Genomic DNA, 12701 nt, shown 5'->3' on the forward strand with positions numbered 1-12701 from the left:
AGGAAAGGAAAGGAAAGGAAAGGAAAGGAAAGGAAAGGAAAGGAAAGGAAAGGAAAGGAAAGGAAAGGAAAGGAAAGGAAAGGAAAGGAAAGGAAAGGAAAGGAAAGGAAAGGAAAGGAAAGGAAAGGAAAGGAAAGGAAAGGAAAGGAAAGGAAAGGAAAGGAAAGGAAAGGAAAGGAAAGGAAAGGAAAGGAAAGGAAAGGAAAGGAAAGGAAAGGAAAGGAAAGGAAAAAGAGAAGAAAAGAGAAGAAAGAGAAAAGAAAAGAAAAGAAAAAAGAAAGTTAAAGCTTTGCTTGCTGGTAGTGCATTAAGGTCTGGAGCTGAAAAAGCAAATTTGGCTCTGCACTAACACCCATGGACCTAATTGGATTTACTGCCTGAGTGCAGGAAAAATTGAAAAGATTGTGGAAAGAGGAAAGAATTTGAGATTAACACGTACAGTACATTTCAATACAGGTGGTGGGACAATTAGAAATGTAGTCAAGCTTTGAAAAATCTTTATAAACCTGGAAGAGATTTAAGTCTGACTGTGATTTGGTGTAACCCGTCATCACTGGTGTGCCCAGTCCTAGTTTTCTAGACCAGCCAGATGTTGGAAACACGGTGTGAAAGGATGGTTTTGGAGCTGAAAATGTTGAGGAGGGGACAGAAAACACAGAGGACACTATGTCCCCACTGGCCCCTGGAAAGGGAGAAGGGAGATTTTTCCTTCACATCATAGGACTAGAGGTGATGGACTCCAAGCAGCAGCACTGACAACTGAATCTAGGGTGCAATTAATCCATTCCTGAAGGAGACCTCAAAGGGCAAATCAGGTGTATGGCACCGATTTCTCTGCTTCAGCTCAAAAGGGAGGCAAGGGTGACGAGCTCAGACGGAGATGTCTGTGCTGGAAACACCTGAAGTTGGTGAAACTGATCCCACCCTTAGCAGAGAGTTGAGGAGTTTTGGTGGGGATCTGACAGCCAGGCGTGTAGGTGGGCAGGGAGGGCAGGACGCGGCTCGCAGGTAAGAGACTGAATCGTACGTGCCTGCAGGTGGGTGTCTGCAAGTGAGCGAGGTGTCCAAATCCTGCAAAAAGCAGGAAAATTATGCTCTGTACAGGCAGAGGAGTCTCTGAAGCAATTCCTCTGCTGCAAGTTGATGTCTTTTCCTATACCTATTGAACCAATACCTCCTAACAGCTGAGGATCTGGTCACGGGGGCTTGGCCAGGCAAAAACCACTTCCAAGGCTGGTTCAGAAGTCACCACCCCTGTGCTTCCAGCATCCTTCCTGCAGTGGCACTGAGCATCGCTTTCTCCTGGTGGAAACTGGATGATAAATGACTTTAACATCCATAACACGGGTGATATGATAAATGACTTTAACATCCATAACATGCACATTGCTCTAGGCTCACCACTGCTCACATAACCCCTAGCAGCAAGGGGCTCATCCATCCACCAAAAATTGGAGGAAATAGGTCTGCACCCCTCTGAGAACAGGGAGAGCAGATACCATCAGTGTTGCAGCAGCTATGTGGAGGTGCACAAGTGCAAGCAGCATGTGTTCGCGAAGAGCAAGGCTGCCGCTTGGAGAGAGCTCAAACCAGGTTGAAGCAGATCCGTATCACTCCTGGATGCAGACGTGGTTGTGCCGGGGGTATAGAAGGGACCTGAACTGCTGCAATTAGACTATCAGATCTCCTGAACAGGGTTCAGGTCAGAACACACTTTAACCCTTTCTTCTAAGATCACGGTGTGCACACTAAACGTTGCTGCTGTAAAACCCGAGCAGATTGAAATGCGTGGGAACGGATCACATATTTCTGGTCACTGCAGCGCCCAGCTGCTGGTAGCAATTCTGGCAGGTTCAGCGCATTTCCAGTTGCCCTGTGGTCAAGAACAGGTTTTACACACTGTGAAAATCCCCTGGGACAGAACCAGTCCCTGGTGAGTTGATTTCTGTGGTTTGGAGCGAGGAAGATTAAATGCCACTGGCTCCCCTAGGCAGGAGCAATAGCAGCATAGCAGCATCCATGCTCCTGTGTAAAGCAGATATATGTCAGATTTAGGCAAGAAACGTTGTGGCCCATGGTGCTTTCCTGTAACAACACCGAGGAAGGATGGCTTTCAAACAGTGCCACGGTGTTTCAGGCTGACCTTGGCAGGGGCAGGACAGTTTTGTGATGGAGGCTTTGGGAAGTGCAGATGCGATCCCTATCTCTGCTGTGGCACGCTGTAATCTTCAGCAGATCACTTCCCCGCGATGTTCCTTGACCCCTTGTGGTAAAACAGGGACAGTGACACTTCCTTGGTCATGCTTGTCTCTTTGGATCGGCGTATTTCCAGAGAGGGAATGAGGCTTCGCATTGTGACAAGCAGCTGCTGTCTGGAAAGAAGCAGCATTCAGAGTTATGATAAATGACTTTAACATCCAGAACATGCACATTGCTCTAGGCTTACCACCGCTCACATATCCCCTGCAAAGGATAGTTAAAACAAATACAATCCCTTGTTCAACTACAATGAAAACATTCCCTGGTACTTTGAAGGCTCTCCTTGCTTTCTTGTCAGCTCTGCTTCCCCGCGTGCTGCAAAGGACAGGCTGCAAACGTTGGAGAGGAAGAAGACAGGTATTTTTTCTCCACCAAATTACTATATTTTGACAACACCCACTAATGTGTGTACGTATATAGTTGTATATATATCCACATTTAGGCTCATGCTGTCTTGGCCACCTAACTGAGCTGCTCTCCTCTAGCTTGCTCAGGTTTACACGCAAGCAGGGACAAAGCAATCCATACCTTTACCCTGAGCTGAGAGCTCTGGCTGAAGATTCACCAGAAGACTACGGTTTATTTTGACTTGCTGACTTGTGGGAAAGCCACAAACTCATGGTGTCTTCACTAGGATCTGATTCCACTTCCCTGAACTCGAGATGAGCTCTGTTCTAACGCCTCTTGCTCTCCTATTGCCCAGCAAACGTTGTCCAGCCTTCTGCCCCTAAGACATCCGATGGTTTTGATGCTGTTGATGAACGACGAATTGGGCTCATGATTTCAAAAGTGTTGCCCTGGGTGCTGGGGGCAGCTTAGGATGCAGCAGGGCTGCTGTCCTAGGCGAGGTCCAAAAGCTTGGCCTAAGTTATCTCTTCAGGCTGCCTCTGCGTTGGATGGATAGAAGGAGGCACCTGCGGAGAGCAACTTGTCTGCACTAATTTAGGCAGCCTTTTTTAGGGTGAGACTGCAGCAGCAAGCCGAGTATCTTCAGTGCTCCTCCAGATCAATAGGGCTGGCTCTGCACTGGCCTGCGCTAAATGGAAACTTGAAACGATGCTTTCAGCTACACGGCTACAAATATAGGAGCACAAAACGGCTCTGTTGGATCGGGCTGCTGATCAAATTGTCCTGTCTCAAACTGTGCCAAAAGGTGGTTGCCTAGGGAAGACTGCACCATACAGTGTTACCCCCACAAAATATATTCCCACACTCCTATAATTTGCAGTCGAGGTGCTTTCTCCCAAAAGATGAGGTCTTTGCATTTGCTCCCCCCTGCTCTGCTCCCTTTTCCTCTTTCAGGATCACCAGCTGTGGTCACCCCAAAGATGGAAGGTGAGGTGTGAGCCCAGGAAAGGGCCCAGCAGCTCCGCTATTTAATGAGATATAAAACCAGCGCCACTTGAAGAGGTCCGGGGCAGATTAACCATCCATCCTGACCTGATTTGTCACCATTTATTGCAAGCATGGCCCGGCCGCATGGCGAGAGCTTTGCTTTGTCAATAAATCCCAGACACAATGGAGGGCAGGGAAGGGAAAATGATCCTAAGAGCCCGGGTGGACAGGGGAGATGCTCTCCTACGGCAGCCAATTGCCTGGATCAGGCTCACGATGTTTAATTCACAACTGTGCAATCTCGAGCTCCTTTTATGTGTCCCGGGGCAGTCTCGTAGACACCACCTGAAGTATATTAGAGCCGGGCTGATTATGGGTCTGCTCCAAAGCCCTCTGAAGTCAGTGGGAGTCTTTCCCCTGACTTCACTGTGTTTGGGGCAGGCCCTGGATGAATATCCCTCGGGTGAGACAGTTTAATCATCCATTCAGCAGTACACAAAGCAGATCACATACACTTTTAGCCTGCATTGTATGGTGTTATGAAACGAGAAGATTATTTGATATGATTCAGAGATAGCTCAGGTATAAGGTAAAAAAAAAAAAAAAACACAACACCTTTGATGTTTTACATTAGACTTCAGTTATTCCTTGAGGGGCAAATTCTCGTCACCTTACCCAGGTGAATATTGCGCTCGGTAATTTGGTCAAAAACATTCCATCAGCCTCCTTTATAATAGAAAACATTTGGGGAGGGGGAGAGTTCAGCTTGATGGAGATTTTTGCCGAGGAGAAGGAAAAAGAAAAGGTAAATCCATGGTTTTCTTCTTTCAACAATCAGAGAAAAAATAATTGGGAATAAAAGATCAGTTTTGGAGGGATTTTCTAATAGGACGGTGAAACTAGTCTCTTTTTTGTCAACATTTCCCCAATAATTTCAGCCTCCACCTGGCACAGATGTTTCTAGCTGATGCTTCAACCACCCATTTTACCACCAGCCTGTTCCGATTCTTATCTTGCCGCGCTTGGGTCAAGCCACAAAATGAAGCTTTGTCCCTCTTATTCCACGTGCTATCGGAATCAGACCGGCAGGATTTCGGCATGTCGCATTCAAAGTCAGGTGAAATCTGCAGGGCTGGATGGGCCTTGGCTAGAGAAGTTTGATGATTTTCCGTTGCTAGAAATACAGCAGGAACAAGGGCAGGGTATCAGTAGAGCAGCTTCCTTGAACAGTACTACATCTTTTGAACAGTCCCTAAAGATTTCAGGGAACACGTCTCCCTCAACCAGTCTACCAAAGGCAACAAAGCCTTCTGTATGGGCACGACGCATCGTGGCCAGCTTTCATGGGCTCGGTGAGTGACAGCACAAATCAAAAGCCTCCTCCTTCAGAGGAGATGCAAACCACAGTCCCCGGCCAGTAACAGTAGCTGAAGCCCTCTTTCCAAAAGAGTTGGCGGGCGATGAAACCCAGCGCGGATGGCTGTGTTCTGCCTCTTGAATCCCCTCCCACCGGCCCACAATATGTCGGGTTTTGCTGGGGGTGGGGGGTTTAGCTTCGCTGGCACGAGAGTTTCCTTTGTTGATAGGAGCTGGGTCTCCTCTAGGGGACTGGGCTGATCCAGCTGTACCGGCAAAGCCTTTGTACTGTGGAGCAGCTCAAGTGCAGACCTGCAGTGGGTGCCTGCCTGAACCTTTGCTGGCACGTCGATAAGGCCAGTGCCGAGCAAAGTTAAACGACCCCGTGCTGGAGAAGTGCCACACGTAGGAGCCAGCAAAGCATCTGTGTTACCGATCCAGCGCGTCTCTTGAAACGCCTTTGGACCGTACCTCTTTGCACGCGAGGACTGCCTTTTGTAGGAGTTGTGTGCGTGCAACGAGCAGCTGGAAGAGCCACGGGCCTTGGCTGGGGGCATCGGGGGGTACAGGCGTTGTGGGGCTGAGGAGCCAGGCAGTTGTGCTCGCAGTCATCAGCACTACCGTGGCCTCACGTCAGGTATGGCTGTGCCGGCCCGGTTGAGGTGGATTCTTGCTGGCACAGCCTGGGGCCCAGGAGCTCCCTGTGAGCACCAGGCAGCCCTGCTGGGCTGGGCGGGGATGGAGCCTGGCACAGGCTGCCCATAGAGGTTGTGGGGTCTCCTCCTTGGGGATCTCCAGGAGCCGCCTGGACGTGGGGCTCGGCACCCTGCTCGGGGTGGCCCTGCTGGAGCAGGGGTGGGACCAGATGGCCTCCGGGGGTCCCTTCCCACCTCAGCCACCGTGTGGTTCTGTGAAAAGCGGAGGACCCGAAGATGAGCTCTCCCCAAGGGATGGATGGTTCTCCCTGACATCCCTGTGGCCTGGCGCAGGCTGGGAAGAGGCTCATTGTCATGGAGAGCCGCCCGGCCCATGCATGGCCTTGGCATTTAGAGGGGAGTGGGGACTCTCAGGGTGGGGCCAGCAGGCTAACTGCCTTTGTCTCCCCCCTCCTTCAGTAGGGGAATCACAGTAAATCCCCCAAACCCATGACAATAGCCCTGCTGCTTTTAAGTGCCTTTCATTAAACTCAATCCTCCTGCCCTCTCTCTCCCAAGACCTGGGCGTTGCTCATTAAAAGAAGAGTCTCTTTTAATGACAAAAGGAAACCTAAAAGGCTGCCATTAGCTCATTCACGTGGCTCCCCTCTGCAGAGTAGGTGTCTATTTGCTGAATGCTGCTCTCAAAGCGTCCCTTGGGCAGGTTCCTTTATCATGAGCGCTGCAGCCTTGGGGGCGGTGTGGCCGCAGGAGCCCTGACTCCAGCTGAGGGCTCACTTTCCCTGGAGGGAGCAGGATTTGGTGCTCAGGGCAGGAAAGGTGCCGAAATCAACCCATTCCCTGGCCCTGCTCCGCCAGGTTCTGCCTATGCCACCAACTGGTGTGGCAGTGAGAAGCTCTGTTGAGCCATGGAGTATTTGCTGAGGACAGGCTGCCAGTCTAGCATCTGGATTTGCCACCGATCGGGGATCCTCAGGAGCAAAACATTTATCGGTACTGCCTGCGGAAGCATCAGCTGATGGAAGGAGCAGAAGGAAAAATCCTGAAATAAATCTGGGTGGAAGAACATGAGCTGGATGCACGCCCTGCTCGCTGAGGTCGGGCGGCGGGCTGGTGGAGCTGGGAAGGGTGAAACAGTCACACGGGGACACGGGTGAGGGGTTCCTGGCTCAGCTCGAGGGCTGGCTCTTTTGAAGGGCGAAGGGATCCCTCCACCACTGCTGGATCAAACTCAGCAGTCCAAAATCCAAACAAAGCTATGCCACACCTGGCGTGATTGAACCCGGGCAGGACACGACTGACCACCTTGGCATTCTGCTAGTGGCAAGCTGCCCTCTCCCTCCCGTTATCGCTACCGCCGCATCGCCCGAGACACAATTAAAAATCAAGAACGCGGAGGAATTACCCCTAAAGCCAGGAAGATTGTATCTCTGCTGGGAAGGGGAGAGCGAGAGGGGGGATGAGGCAGGAGTCGCCGCCCGCCCACTGGTCTCAGCTATTGCCCAAATGGCGGCCGGCCAGTGCCGGGGAAAGTACTTGATCCCGATCCCAAGCACATGGAAGTCATCTGACGTTTCGTCACGGCTTCATTTTGTTTTGGATCGGGCCGGTGGTTTGTCTTGCATCACTAGCAGAGACGTTATGCAGGTAGCCAGTGAGGAGGCGCTGCATCGCACTGCCAACGGTTTTCGTTTCTGAATAGCCTGCAGGGCTGGCCTTACATCACGCCAGCTGCACGTATGGTTAATAGCTGCAATTTCGTGCTTAACTTCATCACCGATGTTACGTTCCTGGAGAAGACATTTATATTTATGCTCTGTGGCCGCACACAGAACCCAACAACACAGCTTAGGCAAACGGCAAGAACTGGGAATTTATGGCTTTGCATAAAGGATGCTATGGGATGGATTCTCCCCCGCCAGCAGCAGGAATCGGGAAGGATGTGGCTGTTCACAGCAGACGGCTCGGCCTGGCCCGCTAGGTGACCCGTCCGACTTCTCAGCTAGCCCTTCCCTTTAGGCAGGTGCAATCCTGCTTGAAAAACGGATTTTTAAAACTGCTGGAGCCAACGCAGTCAGGCTCAGGCTTCGTACCTACCCCCCGCTAGCCAGCGCCAAGCTGGAAGCAGCCCTTCTACTTTTGCAAGCTTTTATTATTTTGACCAAACCAGGCTGAAGAAAAGAAAGTTGTAATTCAGATCACTGGCAAAAATAAACAGATAAAAAAAGCCCAGAGTGCCCACTCTGCACAGTGAGACGTCAAAGGGCCACCAGTCAGCTCATATGCATCTCCTTCAGGCCGAGGGCAGTTTTCTTCTTACTGCACAGATGAAATTGTTCATAAATCTTTGCACCTTTTATCCCAAACCACGTGAAAGGAAAACCTGTCTCCCGCAGAGCTTCAGAATGCCTCAAACGTACCGAGGAACAACCAGGCAAAAAATCTAACAATTGTTAACGTTTTATTCCCAACGGCTGTTCAGCCTGAACAGTTTCGTTAATACACTAACAAACAAAACCAACAAAAAAAAAATCAAAACAAATAAAACAACCAAAAAAAAAAAGAATGGGAAACGAAGTAAAATAAACTTTAACAAAGTTTAAAACATTATAAATAAGTACAGCTCCAGAGCATAATTTACAAATATAAAACCACATAGAAACATATGTACAGAAGAGTTACATTACATACAAATATGTATAAAAATACCCCAGTGTTTATTCTCGTGCTAAAGCTGCATGGCTAGAGTTATCTTTGGTACTAAGCTCGGGGGGGAAAAGATTGTTTTACAAAACACGGCCCTAGCTGTACAATACGCCATACACGGGAAGACCAGAGCAAACCTCTGAGGGTTTTTGAGGAGGTTTTGGGTGGGTGTTTTCCCAAAGTATCCTCCTGTGCATTGCATATTGCAGGAGCAGGGCAGAGAGAAAGGGCTTACAGAGGCAACTGCTGGCAGAAGAATTTTTTAATACATTGTACAAGGCACTTCATAAGAAATCTCTTCATTTTTTTTTTCCTGTTCTCTTCTAAGACTCACTGGATGTCTACTTGGTTCTTGCTGATATTGTTTAATGGTTATAGTTTTTCAACTTCTTATTTCAACTTCTGGAAACCTGAATTCAGTTCACTTTCATCTGCAGAACTTAGATGGCAAGCCACCTAAAGCACCTAACATTTACCAGGATGGAAAAAAGACTTTGCATCTGCCTTCTGCTGGTGTTCACGGGGCGTTCTTGTTTTAAAAGGTGAGAAGATCTGTCTTCCTGGAAGAACTCCTGGGAAGTGTCCACATTGAAATGCTGTTTGCAAAAAGCATACGGTCCTCTGTGCTGCCAAATACGCCTGCATCTCCCAATTCCCTTTGCAGCGCCCGCCGGCTGCCTGCCCCAGCGCCCTACACCTCTGTCCCATCCCGGGTGTAGATGAGGCTGTTAACCGTGAAGTTGTAGTAGTGGTTGTACTGGGCTCCCTGGCTGCCGCTGCTGGGATGGAAGGAGCTGTAGTAGGCAGGGGAAGGTCCCGCAACTCGCTGCAGCTGTTCCGGCGAAGGCACCTCCTGAGAAGAGCTGCTGGAAGGGGTGAAAGTGCCACTGCTCAGCTGTCCAGCAGAGAAGTTCCTGTGATGCAGGTCACTGCTGAGCCCCCCTGTCAGCCGGCTGCCTCCGCCGCTCAGGGAGCTCATGCCGCTGAAGAAGGTGCTGAGGCAGCTGGGGGTGGATGAAATGATACCGGAGGGAGAGGAGCTTTTCGGATGGTCTCTGGCGGAAGGTGAAGGGTCCAGCTCTGGGGGTGGGCTGGTTCCACACGGTTTGCCTCCAGCTGCAATGGGTCGTTCTTCCTCTGTTTTCAGGCCCCCGAGAGAGGAGGCTGCAGACGCGGTCGCAGGGGTGTTGGGCTCAGAGCGTCGCTTGCGTTTGCGCCGGAAGTTCCCGTTGTCAAACATCTTCTCGCAGTTGGGATCTAAGGTCCAATAGTTTCCTTTCCCTGGTGGAAAACAGGAGAAACAAGAGAGAAAGTCAACCTCTGTGACAGCGAGCCCTACTGCTGAAAGATAAGCAATATTCGTGCTTTGCCCCATCAGCACAGCACCCACACCTCTCCTACACCTTTTCCTCCTCTGCCTGTTGTCCAGTACCAGAACCCAAATCCTGGCCCCAAGACATTATCACCTTCCGATGTCCCCTTCCAATGTCCACGAGAACCTTGATGCCACACAGAGAAGAACCTCCCCGCCACTGAGATGCCTCAACCTCCCTGGAGGATCTCAACCTCTGCCTCAGACCTGGCTGAAGGGAACGCAAAGCAGGGCTCTAGCTGTCTCACAGCAAACAGGGGCACCCATGTCTCCCCATGGCTGACAAAGCGGAGACCCTGCCACGTCTCTTCTCAGAAGAGCTGGTGGAATGCGGGCCTGCACATTCAGGTACACCAAGGGGACAGCAGGCCAGCAGCGCTGAGCCATGGTGCTGCAGAAAAGCTGCCCTGTGCCTGTGACTGTGACTTTGAGGTGCCATCAGCTGTCCCCACAGCCCCATGGCTGATGGAAGCAGCGACCCCACAGAGTCCCCCCAGAGACCCCAGCCCAAAATGCCCCCTCTCTGCCCGGCTTCACCAGCACCGTGGCAGCGCACCCCGGCACTACGCCCACTCCTGGGCACCGGCTGCGCCCCGGGGCCGGGCTGGCGAGAGCTGGGCAGGGAGGGGAGCCGTGAATCACGGCCGAAGGATCTGTGCCTTGCACAACCGGCACTCCCAGCCTCAGCCCACCCGGCCTGCCCGGGCAGGGGGACCGAGGGCTGGGGCCAGCCGTCACCTCCAGAAGGGCCAGCGGCAGGCGTGAGGAGGGCAAAAGGAGCCCCATGTCCTCTAAAGGGAACAAGGCAGGGGGAGGTCTCCTCATGGACCAGGCTTGAGGGGATGAAGGCACCCGGTCTCCTCACAATGGTGGGGACGAGGGCACCCGTTCTCCTCACAGGGCTGTCCCGGCGGAGTACAAGGGAGCCAGGTCTCCTCAGAGAAGGGCTTGAAGGGACAAGAGAGCCCTGAGGGGACATGAGAGCCTGGTCTCCTCATAGTGCTGGGCTTGAGGGGACAAGGGAGCCCTAAGGAAACAAGGGAGCCTGGTCTCCTCACAGTACTGACCATGAGGGGACTAGGGAGCCTGGTCTCCTCAGTGCTGGGCTTGAGGGGACATAGGAGCCCTGAGGGGACATGAAAGCCTGGTCTCCTCACAGTGCTGGGTTTGAGGGGACAAAGGAGCCCTGAGGGGACATGGGAGCCTGGTCTCCTCACAGTGCTGAGCTTGATGGGGTCGGGAGAGCCCGGTCTCCTCACAGCACTGACCGTGAGGTGACATGAGAGCCTGGTCTCCTCAGTGCTGGGCTTGAGCGGACAAGGGAGCCCACAAGGGGACATGGGAGCCTGGTGTCCTCAGTGCTGGGCTTGAGGGGACAAGGGAGTCCGGAGGGGACAAGACAGCCCTGAAGGGACAAGGGAACCCTGAGGGGACAAGAGAGCCTGGTCTCCTCACAGTGCTGGCTGCAAGGGAACGAGGGAACCTGGTCTCCTCAGTGCTGGGCTTGAGGAGACAAGGGAGCCCTGAGGGGACAAGGCAGCCTGGTCTCCTTACAGCACCAACCATGAGGGGACATGCGAGCCCTGAGGGGACAAGGGAGTCCTTAGGGGACAAGGGAGCTCTGAGGAGACAAGAGAGCTTGGTCTCCTCAGTGCCGGCTGTGAGGGGACAAGGGAACCTGGTCTCCCCAGTGCTGGGCTTGAGGGGACAAGGGAAACCTGAGGGGAGCATGCGAAACTGGTCTCCGCAGTGTCAGCCCTGAGGGACAAGAGAGCCCTGAAGGGGACAAGGGAGCCCTGAAGGGGACAAGGCAGCCCTGAGGGGACACGGGAGCCCGCTCTCCTCGCAGCGCCGCCCGCTGTCGGGGCAGCCAGCGCGGGGAGCCCGCTCTGCCCGGTGCCCTCACCCCGCCGTCCCCGGGGGGGGCTCCGCTCCCGCCGCCCGCCCCCCACCGCCGCGCCCGGCCTCACCGGGGTCGTCCTCGTCGCGGGGCACCTTGCGGAAGCAGTCGTTGAGGCTGAGGTTGTGGCGGATGCTGTTCTGCCAGCCCGCCTTGCTGCGCTTGTAGAAGGGGAAGTTCTCGGCCACGTACTGGTAGATGTGGCTGAGGGTGAGCTTCCTCTCGGGGGCGCTCTGGATGGCCATGGCGATGAGCGCCGAGTAGGAATACGGCGGCCGCACCAGCTTCAGCAGCTCCTCCTGGCTGGCCAGGCTCAGCCAGCTCAGCTCCGCGCCGCCCGCCGACGGCGAGCCGGGGGCCGGGGGGGAGCCCACCAGCTGCCCGCCCCGCGAGCAGCCGTACGAGCCCGGCGGCAAGAAGGGGGCCGCGGCGGCTGCTGCTGCCGCCGCGGAGCCCGGCGGGCCCTGCAGGTAGGGCGCGGGGCTGTTCATGCCCCACAGGTAGCCGGCGTTGGCGGGCGCCCCGTAGTCCCCCAGCCCGTAGCCGCCCGCCCGCTGCCCCGACGAGGCGGCGGCGGCGGCGGCGGCGGCCGCGGCGGCGGCGGCGGCGGCGGCGGCGCCGGGCGGGTGGAGGCTGGGCTGGGGGTAGACGCTGAAGTTCTCGCCGCAGTACACCGCCATCTCGGGGGCTTCCTGAGCGCTGCGGGGCTGAGGGGGCACCGGGGCGGCTGCCGGCGCCGAGGGTCTGGGCTGCGCCTGCTGCAACTCACCGGCGCTCATAATCCCTGGCCATGCAGGGCCGGCCGGAGCTTCCCCCCGGCTCCCCTTCTTCTGGCCCAGACCCACCCACCTCGACAAAAAAAAAAAAAAATAAAATAAAATTAAAAAAATAAAAAATAAAAATCCCAAGGGGGGTTGCGGAGCGGCTTGCCTTATAGGCGCTGCCCGTGTGCCCGGCCTCCCCGCCCGCGGCCGCGGGGCGCAGCCAGTAGCGCGGCTCCGGAGGCGGAGGGGGGCAAGGCCGGGCCCCAAAAGCGGCCATGGGGGAGGGACCCGGCTGGGCTGGGAGGCCGGCAGGGGTGGGGGGAGCTCCGGGGTTTGGCCCCCGGAGGGATCCC

At 54.1% G+C, this 12701-nt stretch overlaps 1 protein-coding gene across 1 annotated transcript; it reads right to left on the reverse strand.

Moving 5' to 3' along the window:
• Positions 1-8050: 8050 nt before the first annotated feature.
• Positions 8051-12697, reverse strand: FOXI3 (forkhead box I3). Its single transcript, XM_083833701.1, has 2 exons — positions 11655-12697; positions 8051-9593 (listed from the first exon to the last, which is right to left on the reverse strand). The coding sequence occupies exons 1-2, from the start codon at positions 12361-12363 to the stop codon at positions 9004-9006; spliced, it is 1299 nt and encodes a 432-aa protein (XP_083689827.1). The 5' UTR covers positions 12364-12697; the 3' UTR covers positions 8051-9003.
• Positions 12698-12701: the final 4 nt, after the last annotated feature.

The sequence above is a fragment of the Anser anser genome (assembly GCF_964211835.1).
Source record: "Anser anser genome assembly, chromosome: 4".
Lineage (NCBI taxonomy): Eukaryota > Metazoa > Chordata > Aves > Anseriformes > Anatidae > Anser > Anser anser.